We start from the raw sequence: 18,226 nt of genomic DNA, 5'->3' as shown, positions 1-18,226 counted from the left end.
CACCCACCACTTTGCTTGTGAAAGCTGGAACATTCACCAGGAAAGGGCTTACCATATATGGAAAATTCATAGCTCCACTCCAGAGCAGGATGAAGGTCAAACTACAAGAATGCCAAAGGGCAAGTAAAAATCTTGTGGTACAGCCATTCTAGAGTATATGGTACAATAAGTAGCAAAATGCAAAAGTGCACAAGACTATAAAAAAGAAAGCAATACAAATGTATTCACTGCTACCAGCCCATCCTGGACACATTGTGCAAGTAACCACTACGTGTCCTTATCAATCTTCACATAAGGTGAGGCGTGCAGGATAAATACAGAGTACTTTACTATGTAGAACTGTATCAAAAATGCTTCACTTATCTCCAAAAGTTTAGTAATGCTCAACACAATAGCAAAAGGTAGGGTGTCCCATTGATGTCTATGGATGGAAAGCAGAACAAATAACAACCTATCCTAATACAGAGGAAGAGAGGACAGAGACTGGGGCCCTCCCAACTCTGGTGCCCTCCTATGGTTGGCCTCCCACCCCAAGCTGAGAGGGGTCCATCACACTAACCATCATCACCAGGCATCCACACCCACTCGAACCCTTGCACTAACTCTACCCCACACCCTAACCCTACACTAAGAAATTATAAGCCCTTCTCTCCCCCATTAACTCGGAAGTATCACTTAACAGCACCACATGTTAGGCTACTTTTCATCTGCACTTTAATACATTTTGCTTGGTGACTTTTTTACTGAAAAGTTATTTTCACCATGAATTTGTCACTGGCTACATTTTCAATGGATGCAGGCCATGGTGCTGCTGCCTCCCTCAGAGCACTGTTGGAGGTACTCATTCACCCTGCACTTCAACTGGGTACATTTGGGTGCCACAAGAAGGAAGCGAAAAAGCAAAGAATAAATAAATAAATAAGAGGGAGAGAACAACGTTGGCAGAGTGAGGGGGATGGCGCACATGCTGACGAATAGTTTGAGGCCAGCATACTCACCTTGGGAACAGGACAATGCTGTGCATCATGGTTTTGATACCATGGTTGGGCAGACTCAACCCTTTAACCTCAATGTCAATAAATTGGGCGTTGCATGTGGGTATTAAGAGTGCATCAATTATTACAGCATTTAGAAGCTGGACGAATCCAGCATAACACGCTGTACAAATAACCTCTCTAGTCTAATGGGTGCTTTTTTCAAGCAAGACAGGAAAGACAGGAGGCAGCATTAGGAATGGAGTAAAAGGGAAAGTCGTCCCATCAGGGTCTGCCTGGTGCGGTCATGTAAGGGATAGGAAAAGCATAATTGGATAAATGCTCTACATGAAGGAAGCAGCAAGCCAAAGTACTTTATATCCTTGCATGAATCTAAAGGTCCAAATACATATGAATAATTTGGCATTGTTGGCATCGCCAACTTTTAGACAAAACAAAAAAAAGAATGGGTTAGGCATTGATGACACTTAATGCCATGAAACACATAATGGAGGACAAACCTAAAGACCTATATGGTTCCTAGTAAGAAGTGAGGAAAAAGGGTTAAACAGTGCATGAAAAGACCCAACAAACAACAGATCAATTTAAGACAACAGTACTAGATCTGAGGATGCCCCAGTTCAACCAAGAAAATAGGAAGAAACAATGAAATCAGAACCTGCTATAGTAACTCCATTATACGTGCATTGATTTATTCTATAATCATTCATATATTAGCACTGCCACTAGCTAAAAAACAAAACATGCTTTATACTCAAACCCAAAGGGGACCATGGAAACATGTCCAAGTCCAAGTAAGTACCTACAATACTCACCTTTCAGGAGTTTGTGGAGTTTCTAAATGTTTCTCCGATAGGAATCAACAGGGCAAACCCAAAAGGCTTGCACAATAATAGGTGGTGAAAGATTAGATATGTTCTTGTTTCAAGTCCCAGGTTTAGTAGAATGGGTAACCATCCAGAGGGGAAGTCTGGGCGCCCTCTCAAGAGCAGTTGCAGCAAAGGTTTGAGAACCAGCAGGCCAGACAGATGAACTGGATTCAGAAGATCAAGGGAGATCAACAGTGTAACGGGAAGGGGTCAAAACCCTACTGCCCCTGGAACCAGGGGACATCTGAAGAAGGAACTAAGTGCAGGGCAAGTCTCTAAGAATCCTGAGTTAGGTAAACAAGGCACTGGCTGCTTTTAAATAGGCCCAATAAAGACCGGTGCACAAGTGGTTTTGTGTGTTATGTTTATGTCAGGCAAGAGGAAGATGGGTTCTCTCCCAGCGACTAGAGCACTGCCTGTGCTCGTGGCTTCCTTTGTTCTGCATTACTCCACTCCTCTTCCTCGCCCCAGTATTTTGGTGAATGTGGGAATGGTAGTCTATTCTTGACGAGTTGTATAAAAACCCTGGGTGATTGTTCTTAGTTGTTTTAGATGGCAAGTCAGTCTTGGAGGCTTGGTATGTGGAGTCTGGGAAGGTGTTTGCAAACAGTTTCACCAGAAAGTGTCTCACCTGCTAGTCCCCGGGGGTCCCTCTTTCAGGGGGCCATGGCACATCCATCACCTTTGGATACATGCTCTAGGGGTGAACCAGTGCGGGATCACCACCTTGGTGAGGGGTCTTCGAAGGGTGAGACACTGTATCCCCCTCCCTGTAACACCTTTACTTCATCCTACCTGATAGGATATTTAGAAACTCTACCACCCCCCTTTCTTTTCACAGACACTTCCACATGGACAGCCCGCTCTAGTAGAATACAGACTCGCACCCGAGCATTGTACCTGACATGTCCCACTACTATGGATGTCCCACTACTATGGTCAAGCAAGGTCAGTCACAATGGTCTCGGGAGGGTAGCTCAGTGGCAACGTGCTTGTCTTGGAAGCAAGAGGACACGGAGCAACACAGGTTCAATCCCCGGGTCCGTGCTTAGAAACCTCTGGGTATTAAGCGTGTTATAAATAGCCAATTACAATTACTGGTAATCACTCGCACCTGACTTCCATTAAACTTCCCGACACGGATAAAAGGCGGAGCACGAGAGCACACTCTGAGCGAGGCAAAGCACACGAGGGAACAGTACCTTCCCCACAGCAGCTGAACAATGGAAGGAAGACGAAGAAGGGTACCCAAGGAGGGAGATGCACTTCACCTTTTCGGTGAGAATCCGTTACTTTCCAGAACCCTTCAGATTAGAAAGCGTAAGGTCAGGAAACCAGACTGAAGAATCCTGTATTGTGTGTCGGAGATTCCCGGGGCCCTCCTGCATGGCTGACCAAGTTGGGGAGGAACAGCAGTCACTGTGGTACCGTGCTTGGCTCCAAGATCAAAAGCAGCGCCAGAGAGATCAACCCAGCTAGTGAGTAGGGGAGACCGATGAAAGACCGCTCTGTGTTGAAGTCAAGATTGCAAGCAGCAACATTGTATAAAGAGCGCAAGAACGAAGATTGAAATGCGTGTGATGAAAGCTTAAAAGAGAGGAAAGCTTAATTGCTGATTAATGTTTGACCATTAAAGGAGAGAAATGCAATACCAGTGACAGAGTGGTCCGGCAGCACAATGGCGCTCATTCGAACATCTCTGTAAGGTATCCAGCCGAGAAGTTGCCGAAATGAAAGTAGAAGATTGGCAAGAACATTATGTCAAATGAATCGAAGTGGTCCTTCAACGGTTTGAGCAAAACCCATCGCACATTCGGAAGTCTTCGATTTTTTATATCAAGAAGAAAACGAAGAAAGAGAACATTGTGCTAAAGGGATTCGAGCCTGAATGAGGGACACCAAATGTGAATATTGTGTTAAAGGGATACAAGCCTGACCAAGGTAGATCCATGGTCCGAGCACGAACGAGGGAGACCAATTTGTGAATATTGTGGTAAAAAGTGATCCGAGCCTGAAAGAGGGAGACCCATTATGAACACTGGAAGCGAGAATGTGAAAATCCTGATAAGAAGCGAACTTTAGTGCTTGTTTAGTACAACAAGCCCTCTACAGTAAGATTGTTATTGGCAGAGAAGCTTTGGCAGAAGGCCCTAATATCTATGCTTTGAACTGTATCCTCGTGGCAGAGAAGCCAGAGTGTGTGCAAAGCTCAAACGTGCCTGTTAGGGAGAATACTCAGAAATGTGCTAATTCCCTTCAACCTTAGAGACCTCAGGCACGTTTGCTGGACTTTAAGACTTTTCATTTTTTACCTGGAGAGAGTGAGACCCTTTTTCCCCACTCGCTCATGTATTTATTTCTGTGATTTTGACTCTGTGTTTCTGTTGACTTTGGAGTCTGACAAACTCCATAGGCATCATCTTTACATTGTGGCACACAGCACCTTCAGTGCAGTGACACAGGGAAGTCGTTCTGATTTTCCTAAGGTTTAAATACCTTCTCCTGGATAAACAACTGTTTCCAAGAGCAGTGAAGTGAAATTGACTTTACTTACATTTTGTAACTTTCTAGACCCAGCACACACTATCTTACCATAGGGTGCTGGAGGGATTACACTTAGTATCCCCCTTTGTCTAGTTTCTCATGTAACATATTTATGTTACCCTTTCTACAATTAATGGCTGGTGGCAGTGGGCTACTTTTTACTACCATTTTGTGTTTCTACCACCGGTTGCGTTTGCAGCTGCAGAAAGGCACCCATGAGTGCCCATTTTGTCAAATGGTCCCGGTCTTCTTTTTTCGCCATTTCTTGTTGGAAAGGTCCTTCGTGAGATTTACTCCATGCGCCAAACTAGGTTTCAGCGGCACTTCGCGGTTTCACTCCTCGCCTCTCAGCAAACAGCACCACTGCGGTTCTCGGCTCCCTTCTTAAGAAGGCATATTCAACTGACTGTTAAATAAATTAATTGTTTAATCAAGACTCCTTGAGTCTAAGAGTTTATTTGAATACTTGGCACTGTAAACCTCTGTGTAAAAACACTACTGCTCACATTGAACATGACCCCTCTTTAGATAAGCCAGGCCGCTCCGCCACACTACCAACCTGTGTAGTACAGACTTATGCCAAAGGTTGGGTTCCTATTGCCAGGTGGTCAGGGTTGCTTTAGTCTCCCAAAGGGTACTGCACACAATCTTGCCTAACAGTGGCGCTTTGCCCTGTGCTGAAAACTTGGGGAAGGGAAGCCAACTGCTCAACTATCCTGACATATTATTTCTTGAACACTTTTCATTTTGCATAACCTATTGCCCCACACCATTTTGTATTTAGAAGTAAGGATTGGCAATAGGTTTATTAGTACAGGCCCTTTTATTTTGACAGACACTCGACTAGGACTGCGTTATTATTATTTGATGGTGGTAGCTTGCTCCCATCCTTAGATTTAGGTTTAGATAGGCGTTCAACCAACCCAATGAAGTTCAATAAACACCCTTGAACTGTGATCACTTGTGTCTGTCTTCAATGTTTGATACCATGCCTTCCTTCCTACAAGGCAGGTTATATTTTTTCGGTTGGCTTACGGGTCTTGACAAAAGGTTTTCAATACACTTAGGTGGAAGAGGGGAGGAATGACAATATGCCATTAGGCCATTCAGGAGGGAAGGTTTATCCTCAGAAGAAAAAGGGAGATACCATGTCTCATTCGAAGGCGCCATGACACCCTTCTGGAGGTTGTCTCCCCCCCATGCAAACCTCCCTCATACAGCCGCCCCCAGGGACAGGATCAGGTAGCGGCTGCTGTCTCCTGGCCACATGTGCGGATATAACCAATGGGAAAGGAGTTATGACACCAGCAGATTCATCATAAAAAACATTTGCGATCTGCAGTAGAAGAAAACAACACAGCTGCTGGAACATGATGCAATGATGTGAGGTCATAATCCTATCAAATGAAGCGCTGTTGCCCTCCATCAAAAATGCAAGTAATTCTACTGATAGCCTGCTTGAGGGAGATGTAGTGCTGCAATCCTGTGCAGAGTACTAAGGGTTCCCCACTCACCCAGTATCAAAAAAGGTACATTTCCTGGCACTTGCAAATGGAAGTTGGTGCTGGGGCTAGCAACATGCCACTTATAGCAATGTTAAATACACAAAAGCAATAGAACGCCGATCAGCTGTGTCTTTGTTTTGCAAAGTTGGAATGCAGTTCAGGGTTTATCCAATTACAAACAGCCATGATCTGAACACAGCCAATAGGAGCCAAAGGTGCACACTTGTTTGAAACATTCCAAATAAAGCCGTACCCTATCTGTGAAGGAGAAGCCTTACAGCCAGACTCCATTACTCAACCTTTCTATTGCCATTCCTCCACTGTCTTCTGCCTTTACAGCGTTGCCCCGATTCCATTACTCACCCTTCCCATTGCCAATCCTTCACTGTCATATGACTTTGTAGCTTTACGCTATGATAGCTTTGAGGAGTTGGAAGGACACTAAAGTAGCCCGGCTTGTCACAGGGAGACTTGCTTTGAGGATAGACTAGAACATTTTACTCTCAGCGGAGGGATAATTAACGCTCAGTTTAGCCATCTCCCCTCTTTATAGTTGTAGACTTTGTGTAAAGAGTGAGCTTGTGGTGGGGCCTGATTAACTATGCAGCAAAGAAAGTGACCTCATTAACACCCTTGCAAATTGAGGGTTCTGCGACAATTAAAGCGGATAAGCTAAATGTATCTGGGGCACAGGCAACTCTCACACTGCAGCATCCAAGAACACTTGTTAAACAAAACATCTTCATTAATATTCTTCCTCACAGTCCTGGAGACCAACAATACATACCTGACGAAGAGAATTTTATCTTTGACTTTAGGCTTATCCTTCTCTGCCTCTGCAGCCAGCTGTTCTGCCCTCTGCTCCAGAAGCCTCATGTCATCCATTTCATTCTGTCCGAATTCTGAAAGTAGTAAAGGGTTAACTAAGCATGACTGCAAACAGAACTTCCAGATACATCAATCGAACCATTCCAACTTAAGAATGTATACCAGAGGCCTACAGAGCCAGTGACCTTTCCACCAATTCCCTAACAATCTGGTTACATAGTGTACTAATTTTCCAATTCTCCAAATCTGTTTTTTAACACATCGCAAGTAGTCCCATACACTTTAGAATAAAGCTATCTTTTATACATCATAAATTCTGTGTTTCACCTTACAGGACTGACACGCACCTCACACCATGCTCTAACAAAACACTCATCCCCCTTACTCCCCTCCTTATGTCTTTGGCTATTTCCTCTTTCCCATCCATTTTTCATTACCCTGCTGGAGGACCTCTGTACCAACTCTCTGGCAAGCATAAGAGCTTCGATACCATGACAGTAGTGATTTGACACAGTGTGAAAAACGAACATAACATGTTTTTGCAGATCAACAGAACACGTGACAGAGAAACTAGTTTCAAGAGTGCGCATTGTAGGTGGCAGGACACAAAAGGGATATATAACTATGGCTGTTAGGCGGTTTTCTGAAAATGAAAAAGGTGTTCCTTTCTCAGAATGGGCTAGGAAGAATAGTCAGGGTTTGGCTATCCGTCAAGAGTCCTGGACTAGTGTGATCATTTGATAATATTCTCTGAATGTTGATATAAATATAACGGATATTAGGCTCTGTATGCTACTTGGCTCATTCTAAAGGTAAAAAACAGCTCAAACACTTTTTGATCCTCACATACAGTCTCCGTGCTGCAGTACTCAATAAGCTTTTTGAATGCCTAAGGGTTTAAGTACTCAGCACGCTTCTTCACTCTCAAAGTCACATTGGTAGAACTCCCAGAACGCTTTTTGAATCCAACACAGTCATATGAAAATGGCACCCACTTAGCTACTTGTAATCCTTCCAGGGATAGATCGCCTGGCTCGCCTCCACTCCAAAATACTGTGGCAGGGACATAGCCCCGAGTTCGCTACTTTTAATACTCTCAGGGATTTAGGTGCTGGGTGAGGGTCACCTCCTTGCAGTCCCAGGAATATAATGCTAAGCTCTTTTTCTTGGCTTTCACAGTTTCTAGGACACAGCACTGTTGAGATCGAATCATCATTTTGGGGATTCTAGGGACACTTATAGCCCCCAAACCTTTTGCACCCTCCCCATTCCATCTGTATTTTTGGATCATTCATCTATTTTTGTGGACAGAGGGGACATCTCCTGAAGTCTGCCGGCCATTGAAAAAACTTTTGTGCTGTAGGGCTGCCTTTGTTCAGGGCAACCATGAGGTAGGCTTTGTGAGCCCAAATGGCAGCATCCATATTGATTCTTACTGTCCCTGGGCTCTACCGCTCACATTCATGTGGGGGTTGTCTGAGAACAGTAGCAGTTCTACTAGCAAACCAGTATGGTTGGCCACTAGACTATTTTGGCCCTAGCCCATCTTGTGATTGGTGGGATGGCTTTGGCGAGCCCTTAAGAATAGTGGTACTTAAGGGCTTTCCCTTCAATTGCTCTCTCTTACTGCTGGATCTTGGAAGAGGCATGTCTGCTGATCTGCTGGAGGAGTTTCCGACTGATTTGTTGCATGTTTTGGCCCTTATCTGGTTATACTGGTTAGATGACATGGGTAGGCAAATCCCAGTTGGGTGTTTCTGCAGCTAGAAGTTGTGTCAGGCTTCTTGCGTTCTAATGGCTGACTCCAGTTCATTGTTGAGCCAGGCCTTTCATCCTGGTACTGTTTCCAATATGTTTTACCATTGCTGCCGTCCGTTTTCTGCCAGGGTCTCCAACCTTGATGCCTGTGGAAAGGCCCTTTGCATTTCTTTTCTGCTGCAGAGTTCTCCATTGGCCCAGGGCTGAAAGCCCTGGAACCCTAGATCCTGTAAACCGTGCCTAGAAAAACTCTGTAAATACCTGACGTGTTATCTTCCCTCTTCGGAAAATTTTAGTTAAGCAGTCCTGTGGGTGTTGATTATTCAAAATACTCATCTTCAGGGTACAGATTCTTTGTAAACAAGCCTTTGCCACATTTCACACACCTAATTTCCCTGCTGCATTTACTTTTGTTCTAGGTGACCATGGGTCATCATGTTTAGGTGATCCGTACTAGGAGACATCTCCCTTTGCTCTGGCATCTGTGTTTTTCTTATGGCAGTCCAACTCACCTTCTATGAAGTGCTGTTAGGAGCCCTGTACCAATATTGTTTTGGGGGCAGTGAAGCCAATGTGCTTTCCATTGCAGGGGCTGTCATCCCCTTTATAAGACATCTGCATTGTTTCCTGTGCAGCACAAACCATCTTCCATGTAGTGCTTTGAGACGCCTTGTCCTCTTTTGGTACTACCAATGTTTCTCCTGGAATAGGTTGGTGACAACTGGTACCGTTTTTCTGGATGCAACACCTTGTGCTGCCTTTTTAGCCTCAGTAATGCATTTATGAGAAACATATATTCAAAATGACGACTCGTGTTTTAAGTACTCTCCAAGATGGCATGGACTTTCATGCCCGTCTTCTTCCTTCATACAAGAAAAAACAGTATTTTAGCTGGCAGGAAGTGTTCCAATCAACATACCTCCAGAGGCATGGCTGTTGTTGCTCAGATTCTGGGATACTGGCCACCACCACCACAGCTGCTGAGGGCTTGCTGGATTCATTCCGGGGTCATTGCACGATGTGTATCTGTTTAGTTGGCTCTGAGGATCTCTGCTATGTCGCAGGACTGATCGAAGGTGCTTACACTGCCATTCGAGGTATCTAGAGAGTCCAGAAGACAACGGCCGGTGAATGTCCTCAAACCTGTGACCCGATGGTCCAGCACGACCACAAAGACAGTGAGGCAAGACTTTCTCAGCAATTCTTCATTGGGAATGTTCCTCCCTTTGTAGCGTCTGCAGGAGCTGTGTTCACTTATAACTCTTGTACCTCCCCTAGCCCATTTGGGTTTGCATTGGGCACAAGGTCCTACATACCTTAGTGCTATTTGCGGTGGAGCCAGAACTTCAAGGCAAAGTCTCCTTGGACCCTAGTGTTAAGTAGCTGCTTCTTACAACACCTACATTTTGACTTAAGCCACTGAAGTCATATACTGAATACTACTTTGGCTACTTGCTGGTTCCCTGCTTTGAACTCCCATCAAGGTGGCTTCTTCTAGCATTACTCACCTGTGACTCTAAAGAACCTTTTGGGACAGTAAAGACTCTGAGAACTTCTACTAGATAGGAATTGGACTTCATATGCTAGCCACACTGTGTTTTGAGCTACCTTATAAAAGTAAGGCCTATGTGTTGATTTTGAACAGCTATTCCCTACCTTAGTAATTGCAGTAAATTGTGTGATTTGTGTGTGCTATCCTACAGCAGTGAGCAACCAATAGTGGGTTGCCAAACTCAGTGTTTTGTATATACACACTAGCCTAACTACCTATTCTCAGATTCGTTTTCATATTCCACCGAAAAAGATGAACAAAAGCTGTTGTTTGCCACAAAGGTAAAACGTCATACATGTTAATTTCACTAACATGTATCAAGTTTTTGCAAAAGAAATCAAGGGAAAGAAAAACACACTGTCTTCTAAAACTAAATCAGAAAACAAAACAAAAAACGCAACAGGTTAGCACAGACAGCACGATGATGAGCGCTTTCCACAAATGACCTGTAGATGTCGCACGGAACACCACAAAACGCAAAGCTGATCAAAAAAATCAAAAAAAGTCAATCCTCTCAGGAACGGATGACCTAACGATCTAAAAATAGTTGCATTAATTCGGCAATGAAATAAAGAATATTCCATGCAAAATCCATGACGCCAGCACATCTGAGTGTTAACTGCCCTACTCAACAGTCCCACCACCCTCCTTGGCTTGGCCTGACTGATCAGCCATATCACTATTGTTGGGGTGGTCAGGGAAGGTCCCCACAAGCACATAGGGGTTCATGTTGCACACGCCATATTGATGACTGGGGGTGCGGCAAACTGAGTGTGTTGTTGCATTTTCATATGTTTCCAGTGGATTTAATTATGGATGGGATATGTGACTTAGCACTCAAGTGTTACTTTGTGTTTAAGTTGATACATATTTGATCTGCACATGCGTAGAAAGATAAAATGCCAAAATCTTCAAATGAAAATGTAAAAACACGATTGAAACATGCTGTGTTATGAAGTGTCTAGAAACTGGGCAACAAGGAGTTTTCCACAGTGCGCATGTAAGGAAGACGACTGGTCATAGACAACCCACCGTGAAGAAAATATGACAGTTATTAAACAGGAGTACAGTCTGAGGGGAATTCTGCTCACTCTGCGCTAACCGTTGAAATTCTGAAAAGGTGTGGACTATCGCTTTCTCTCTGTACTGTAAGGTATATCTGAGCCTTACTCTCAGTTAAATAGATTCAGTTGAGTACCCACGTATAGCGCTGGTCCCTCTAAGTTGTAGTAGAGCTAATTAGCAAGTATTGTATCGATGAGACATTGAAAACAGGTGTAAAAAGTGTATTTATTACATAGAATGCCCTTCTGTTGACACATGTTTCGACCTAACTCCGGTCTTTTTCAAAACAGGGCACTAATTCGATTGCCGGTCTTGTTTGTATTCCTTCTCGGTTATCCACTCCCTGAAGGGAGAGTACATTTTTTGCTTGAAAAACTTGTTCTGAAATGCAAAAAATAAAGCGTGCCAGTACACCATTCATTGATAATTTTATGTAAATGCCCCATGTATAACGCTGTGATGAAAGCACTATATAAATAACAAATCATCATCAATGGTTCTGGATATGTAAACTAGTCCCCACATGCTTTCTCCTGGTCTATTTGGATAGGAGCCCAACTCATGTTTCCCAAAGCAAGGGATTGTTGGTGTTCACTTGCCATCTGGGTGGGCTCTTCCAGGGTAGGATTGTATAGTTGTTTCGATCCTCTCTATGGAGCAGCAAAGGTAGGGAATCTATTAATTACATTTTTAGTCAACCACTTGTTGATCTGGCGTTTGACCTTAAAGGCCAGTTGATGGGGTGTTTCATTGGGTCAGAGTTTAAGGTTGCTTATCTCTTTGTCGGTGATACTGGACTTATGCCCAATTTTTTAAACATGTTTTCGTATTAATATAGGAGGTGGTTCCAGCAGAGGCGCAATACTCCCCTGTTAGGGTGGTAGTCTATACCATTTTTTTCTGGAGTGAGGTGGAATCAATGTGTAACTAATTACTATGTTTTTTTTTATATACACTTGCTTTGTTAGTACATTCCGTAAGTGCTTATTTAATAGCAGTGGAGGCTGGTGAATTTTTTGATTGGGGGGTATAAATATTTTCCACATATACGCGCAAGTGGGCGAACACAGCAAGAGAGACTGGGCCAACCATGGGAAATCCAGCGATGTTCTCCACCTACCCTCCAATCCCGAGAACATTAGAATAACATGATTAAATCAAGCATATAACATCACGATCTCTGTGAAAAATTCGGTAGAAAGCCATGCAGTTTTGCAATTGGTTTTGTAGGGTATACATGAAAACAATCTAATCTACATTGCACAGGGGCATTTTCATGATTCCTTTTCCCACAATAAATGCCAATATAGAAAACATGTTCATGCTGGCTGCATCGATATATGCAATTATTTCCATATCAGAACATACTCATCTTTGCCTTGCACATAACGCCTTACAGGTTCTGACAGTTTTTGCCACTATCCTCATGTAAGCACATACTCTTATTGGCTTGGCCAGTAAAAATGCCATGCTACAGTAAGAAAACATGTCCATACTGGCTGCACCAAAGTAGGCCAGTCTGGTCAAGTAATAACATTTATCATGTTGGCTTTACCCTTAATTCCTAGTAAAAAAATGCAATGCCACGGTAAAAGAAAATCATGCCAGGCTGTCGCTGAATTAATAATCCCCCGCCCAATCAGAAGCCTGCTCCCCAGCACACACACATTCACACTGGCACAAACGCATTCACCCGCCATTAATTTTGCTCATACACTCACACATACACTATCAACTATCATTCACATGCTGTTAAGATGAATTTCTAGAATCTGGCCTGCTGGATGGATTTTAGGAGGCCAACCTAGTTATAGTGAAAAGGGAACTCTGAGAGGTTAGCCAAAACCCAATCAAGGTAGCAATGCAGAGCAGTCAAGGCCTTTTCTCGGGTAAGTGTGAATGGGGACAGGAGCCCTAAATGAGTCCACACACTATAGCACACAATAATTCAATTTAGACAGTCAGTTAAAAATCCAACTATTTATTATAGGCCTTATGAATACACTAGAAAATGAATCTAACAGGTAAACGTATAGCACAACACTCTACAATACAAATATATACAGTCACCATAGGTTCAAATATACATCAAATAACTTACCAAAACAGGCAAGTATTTTAGTATGTTTAGTATTTTAGATGTAGTCAATGATGGAACCAGATCTCAAGACAGTAACCCCAAGATGTCCAATCCCCAAAATGAATGTGGCCTTGTCCCCAAATGTCACAGGAGCCACAATGTTTCACACCAGAATGCAGTCTCTGTAGGTAAATTCAAGAAGCTTGCGTTGGTGATAGTTTCAAAGTTCTACAATTACCCTTAAGTATGTGTATTCTTTTCTTCCAAACCAAAGGCTAACCTTTGGTAGGATACTCAATCCAGGTTTGACGACCAAACAGTGAGTGGAATGGAATAAGGAGACAAAGGGACTTGTTCCCAAAGTTATCCTGTGGAGGACGGGGGCAACAGAGATGCTGCGTTTACTTACCCCACCTTACTCTGATTTTCCGAGATGATTTTGTGGATGGTCTGGGGATCACTGGGAGCTCGATCTTCTGCCACTGGTTCCGGTGAGAGGTGCCCAGGAGTTCTGGGTTCGAGTATTCTTCTGGTCGGGTACAGCTGCAAGATGCAACCTCTGTTGATGAAGATGCTATAAACACTTTTCAGGCATCTTCAGGACACTTCACAGGTTGGAGGAAGCGAGCTCCAGCAACAGGTAGGCAATGACAGGTGTCCTTCCAGTCGCGGTCACAGCAGCTGCTTCAGGACAGATTCCTGTGAAGGTGGAAAGCTGAAATTCAGTGAGAAGACTACTAGTGGCAAAAGGCAATCACCGAAGTTCCAGACTCGAACACGGACCCGCAACGCTTCTGGCAAGGTAGACCACAAGAGAGCTAATCAGTCCACTGGCATTCCAGGGATATTTCCGAAAGACCGTGAATGGCAGAATGCTCGGAAAGGCGTTAAGACTAGTTGGTCTTCCGATACTTCAGACATGATTAAAAGAGTCGAAAGTCTACCATACAATAGGGATACCATGATGTTGGTTACCTGTGATGTGACAACCCTTTATACAAACATCCTGCAAAGAGAACTCCTGTAACTAGTGCGCAATAAACTGTCTGAACAAACGTTACCACATAACGTCCCCTCTGCGTTTATTATTAAACAGTTGGAGATGGCTCTCTGTCATTACCTTTTCTCATTTGGACCCCAAATATATGCCCAGATTAAATGGACATCGATGGGGGCAGCTTTTTCCCCCAGCCTGGCTAAAAGATATATATGGCTCCACCATTAGAACCGTTATGTTGATGATTTCTTTTCTCATTTGCAGCGACAACCGGGCTTCCCTAAACGAGTTTATTGATTGGCTTAATTCATGTAACTAACCCTGATTTAAAATTCACTATGTCTTTGTCCCATGAAGAAATACCATTTCTTAATACGGTCATTACCCATCGGAATGGTTCTTTGTACACTTTTCTTTACACAAAAGAGATGGATCGAAATTATTACTGTTGTTTTCTAGTCAGCACATCTCTATGTGAAAACCTACCCTACAGTCAATTTCTTAGGACTAGGCGCAATTTCACATACTAACTCGATTATACTAACTTTGCTAATGACTTAATCGGCAGACTACACCAATTATTAATTTATTTTATTACACCAAAGTGGGTCCCCCTATAGACATCTGAAACTTGAGGCCAGAAGGACCTGGTTTTCTGACAGAAATGCATTACTGACCCCTCCAAACAAGGAGGTAAAGAATGATTGATTAGTATGTTACTACGCACTAAGAACACATGAACAAAATCAAGAAATTGATTTTCCAGCATGGGTCTGGCATAGATGCACATGCTCATCAATATTCTCCGTCGTCAGGCTGGGATAATATTCCCTGTCGTCAGGCTGGGAATCTTCGGTAAAAGAAAAAACAGTTTCACTTTCACTTAGAAATCATATTTCTCCTTTAAACCAATCACTGTCCTCTGGGTCATACTGCCCCCATCCAATGACAGTCCTCTCCCTAAGCCCCTCCTCTGGCAGCCATCCTCAGATTTGGTAAGCAGGTAAAGTGGCAGTATGACCAAGAAGAGCCGCAGGGGGGTCTGAGGGAGGGTTCGCATTTGAATCCATGCCAGACCCATGCTGGAGAACAATAGTGACAGGTAAGTAACTTGTCCCTTCTCCAGCATAGGGTCTGGCAAGGATTCACATGCTATGCTCATGAATAACAAATACATAGCAGTACAACATTTCACAACCACGGGAGGAAGCAAGGCTCAACAGAAGCAATCAACTCTTACCTCTGGAAGAGACACACCTCAAGCGATCAGGTTGCGTAGCACTGCTTGGCCGACTCAGGACTCCTCCCTGGAATCCCGGTGGACGCAGTAGAATCTTGTGAAGTTGTGCGTGGACCTTCACATAGCCGCCCTGCAGATGTGCAGCAGGGACACATCAGACTGGAACGGCGTCATCGCAGCGATAGCTCTGGTAGAGTGGGCTCTCGGACAGCCGGGCAGCGGTCGTTTCGCCAACCAATGACAGTACATGATGCAACGGGAGATCCACCTTGAGATGGAAGCCTCGGACAAGGACTTTCCATGGTTCACAGGACCAAAGTTCACGAACAGTTGAGAAGTCTTTCGAAAACCCTTTGTGCGTGTCACGTAGAACTTCAGGGCACAAGCAAGTCCAGCAGCTGCAAGGCCCTTTCAGCCAGTGACAAAGGCTTCGGGGGAAAAAACAGGTAACACCAAAGGCTCGTTGAGGTTGCATTCCGATGGAACCTTCAGCATGAAAGAGGGTGTGTGACCGCAGCACCACCCGCGATTCGTGGAAAGTCAGATATGGCTGTTTGCAGGATAGGGCCTGGATCTCCCCTACCCTCTTGGCAGAGATGATGGCCACAAGGAAAGCAGTTTTCCACGACAGGAACCTGAGAGGGCCCTGATGCATAGGCTCGAAGGGGGCCCCCCATGAGCATCGTCAGCACCGCGTTGAGTTACCACGCCGGGGCAGGAGCCTTCACCAGTGGGAAAGGTCGAAACAGTTCTTGATGAGTCGGTGAGACCAAAGTGAAGATCTTCCTAGAGACCCGGTGTAGCGGGAGAAAGCCACCAGATGTACCTTGATAGAGGCGTGCGCCAGTCCGGCCTTAGCCAAGGATAGCAAGCATGGAAGAATCTGCAGGGCTGTGACCCTCAGAGGAGTAATCTTCTGAGACCAGCACCACGTAGCGAAACGCTACCACTTGTGGCCGCAGCACTTCAAAGTTGACGATGCCCTGGCCTTGGCGGGGACCTCCCTACAGTCCACAGGCAACTAATTCTCCAAACACTATTGCTGCAGGCCCTCAGGTTCATCGATCCTGGGTCGTGGTGAAGGATTGCGCCTCCTTTCTAGTGAGAAGACCCGGAACCACTGGCAGCTTGACCGGATGCAACGCTGACAGGCTGAGAAGGTCCGGGTACCAAATCTGCCTCGGCCTTGCTAGCGCAATGAGTATCATCCTGCATTGGTAATGTCTGAGTGCGTTGATGACTTGTAGCACGAGAGGCATATGAGGAAACGCGTATACAAACAGACCTTCCCACAGGAAGGAGAACACGTCCCCCAGGCTCCTCGGTTGGTGGAATCTGCTGGTAAACTTCTGGCATTTGGAGTTTGCTGCCGTCACAAACAGATCAATCTGGGGTCTGCCCAACTTGACGAAGATGCGGCCCATCTGCTCCTGCTGAAATTCCCACTCAGGGTAGGAGCGTAACTCTCTGCCGAGGGAGTCTGCGATGGTGTTCTTGACTCATGCCATGCGAAGTGGAACGAGGAACATCTCTTGTCCGACGTCCTGTGCCTCCTTGGAGAGCGCCAGGGATCGAGTGGCCCCCTGCTTCCTGAAGTAGAACATTGTGGTGATTTTGTCCGTGAAGACCTTCACCAATTTACCCTTCAGAGACGGGAGGAATGACTTGCGGGCCCAGAACACTGCCCATAGCTCTAGGATCTTGATATGGAGATCCTTCGCCTCCGGCAGCCAAAGACCTCTGGCATGCAGATGTCCAGTGTGGGCTCCCCGGCATTCCAGGGAAGAATCCGTGGTAACAGTCTCTTGGTATTGGGGGGGAGGAGGTTTGAAACTTTGTTCCCTGGGCGATGTTGGAGCGGACGCACACCTCCTTATCGCCCAACACAACGCCTCGTCGAGCGGGATTTTGTCCATGAAGCCTCTGACACCTGTATCCAGCGAGCATGGCTCACTGGGCATGCACACTGGGAAACACTTGGGAGCTCTCAGTCTTTTCATTGGGCTGGCCTTAGCTCATTTGTAATTGCGTCCAATACGATGAACCAATCTAGTTTAACAGAGTTTTAAACCCTGGCACAGTGAGTTATGCTTGCTGTGATTTATTGTATGCGTGTCTGGACCAAGCTTTACTTTGATACCTGCCCACCCCTCCTTCTAAGAGTAAAGCCTTACTGCTCTGCCACACTACCAGTTTGAAGACTTTGAACTAACTTAATGGACACACTTTTGTCACACAAATGGGTTGGTCTTTTGAAACACCACACCATATAGTTTCTGTAAAATCTTCTCAATAACAATATTTAGCCACATCTGTATACCAATAACCAATCACAATGAACAATCTTTAGCTGTGTTACTGGGTGGTAAATGTTTAACATACAAGCTCTGTTCGGGTGATTGTCCTCGGGCCTTATTTCCAGTGCCCAGATCTAGCAATCGTGCATAGTTTACAGGGTGCTTGCTCTGAGTAATCCAGACTCTCCAAGGAGTAGTATGGCCCAAGCAGTCAAGGTAACTCTTCAGATGGCGAGAACTGTTTTTTTATGGTAATGTAAACACTTTTGATCAGTATCCTATAAAGAAATGGCCACACAATATAACTATACAAATATATGCTTTATAATAAAGGTGTGAAAAATAAATAACTACAAACATTTTTTACGGAGAAGTAAACTCAAATAGCTTTTTAGAATATAAGAAAAAAAATGAATATTGATCAGACAAGATCATGAAATGTTCACTGAAGTCCACAAAGTCCAACTGTACTTTAATGAGTCTCGCAGGCAACGGA

General features: G+C 44.5%; 1 protein-coding gene across 2 annotated transcripts in view; it reads right to left on the bottom strand.

Annotated features, from left to right (window-relative positions):
- The window catches only part of XAB2 (XPA binding protein 2), a 711,598-nt gene that overhangs the window by 65,240 nt on the left and 628,132 nt on the right, over positions 1–18,226 (bottom strand). For both annotated transcript variants that reach the window (XM_069603869.1, XM_069603870.1), the window contains one exon: positions 6,701–6,815. In XM_069603869.1, coding sequence (XP_069459970.1) covers positions 6,701–6,815 — 115 coding nt within the window. The remainder of the gene's footprint in view (positions 1–6,700; positions 6,816–18,226) is intronic.

This window comes from Ambystoma mexicanum, chromosome 3q (genome assembly GCF_040938575.1).
Source record: "Ambystoma mexicanum isolate Mex_15411 chromosome 3q, UKY_AmexF1_1, whole genome shotgun sequence".
Classification (NCBI taxonomy): Eukaryota; Metazoa; Chordata; class Amphibia; order Caudata; family Ambystomatidae; genus Ambystoma; species Ambystoma mexicanum.
The sequence above is the reverse complement of the archived record's forward strand: the minus strand, read 5'-3'. Positions and strand labels throughout refer to the sequence as shown.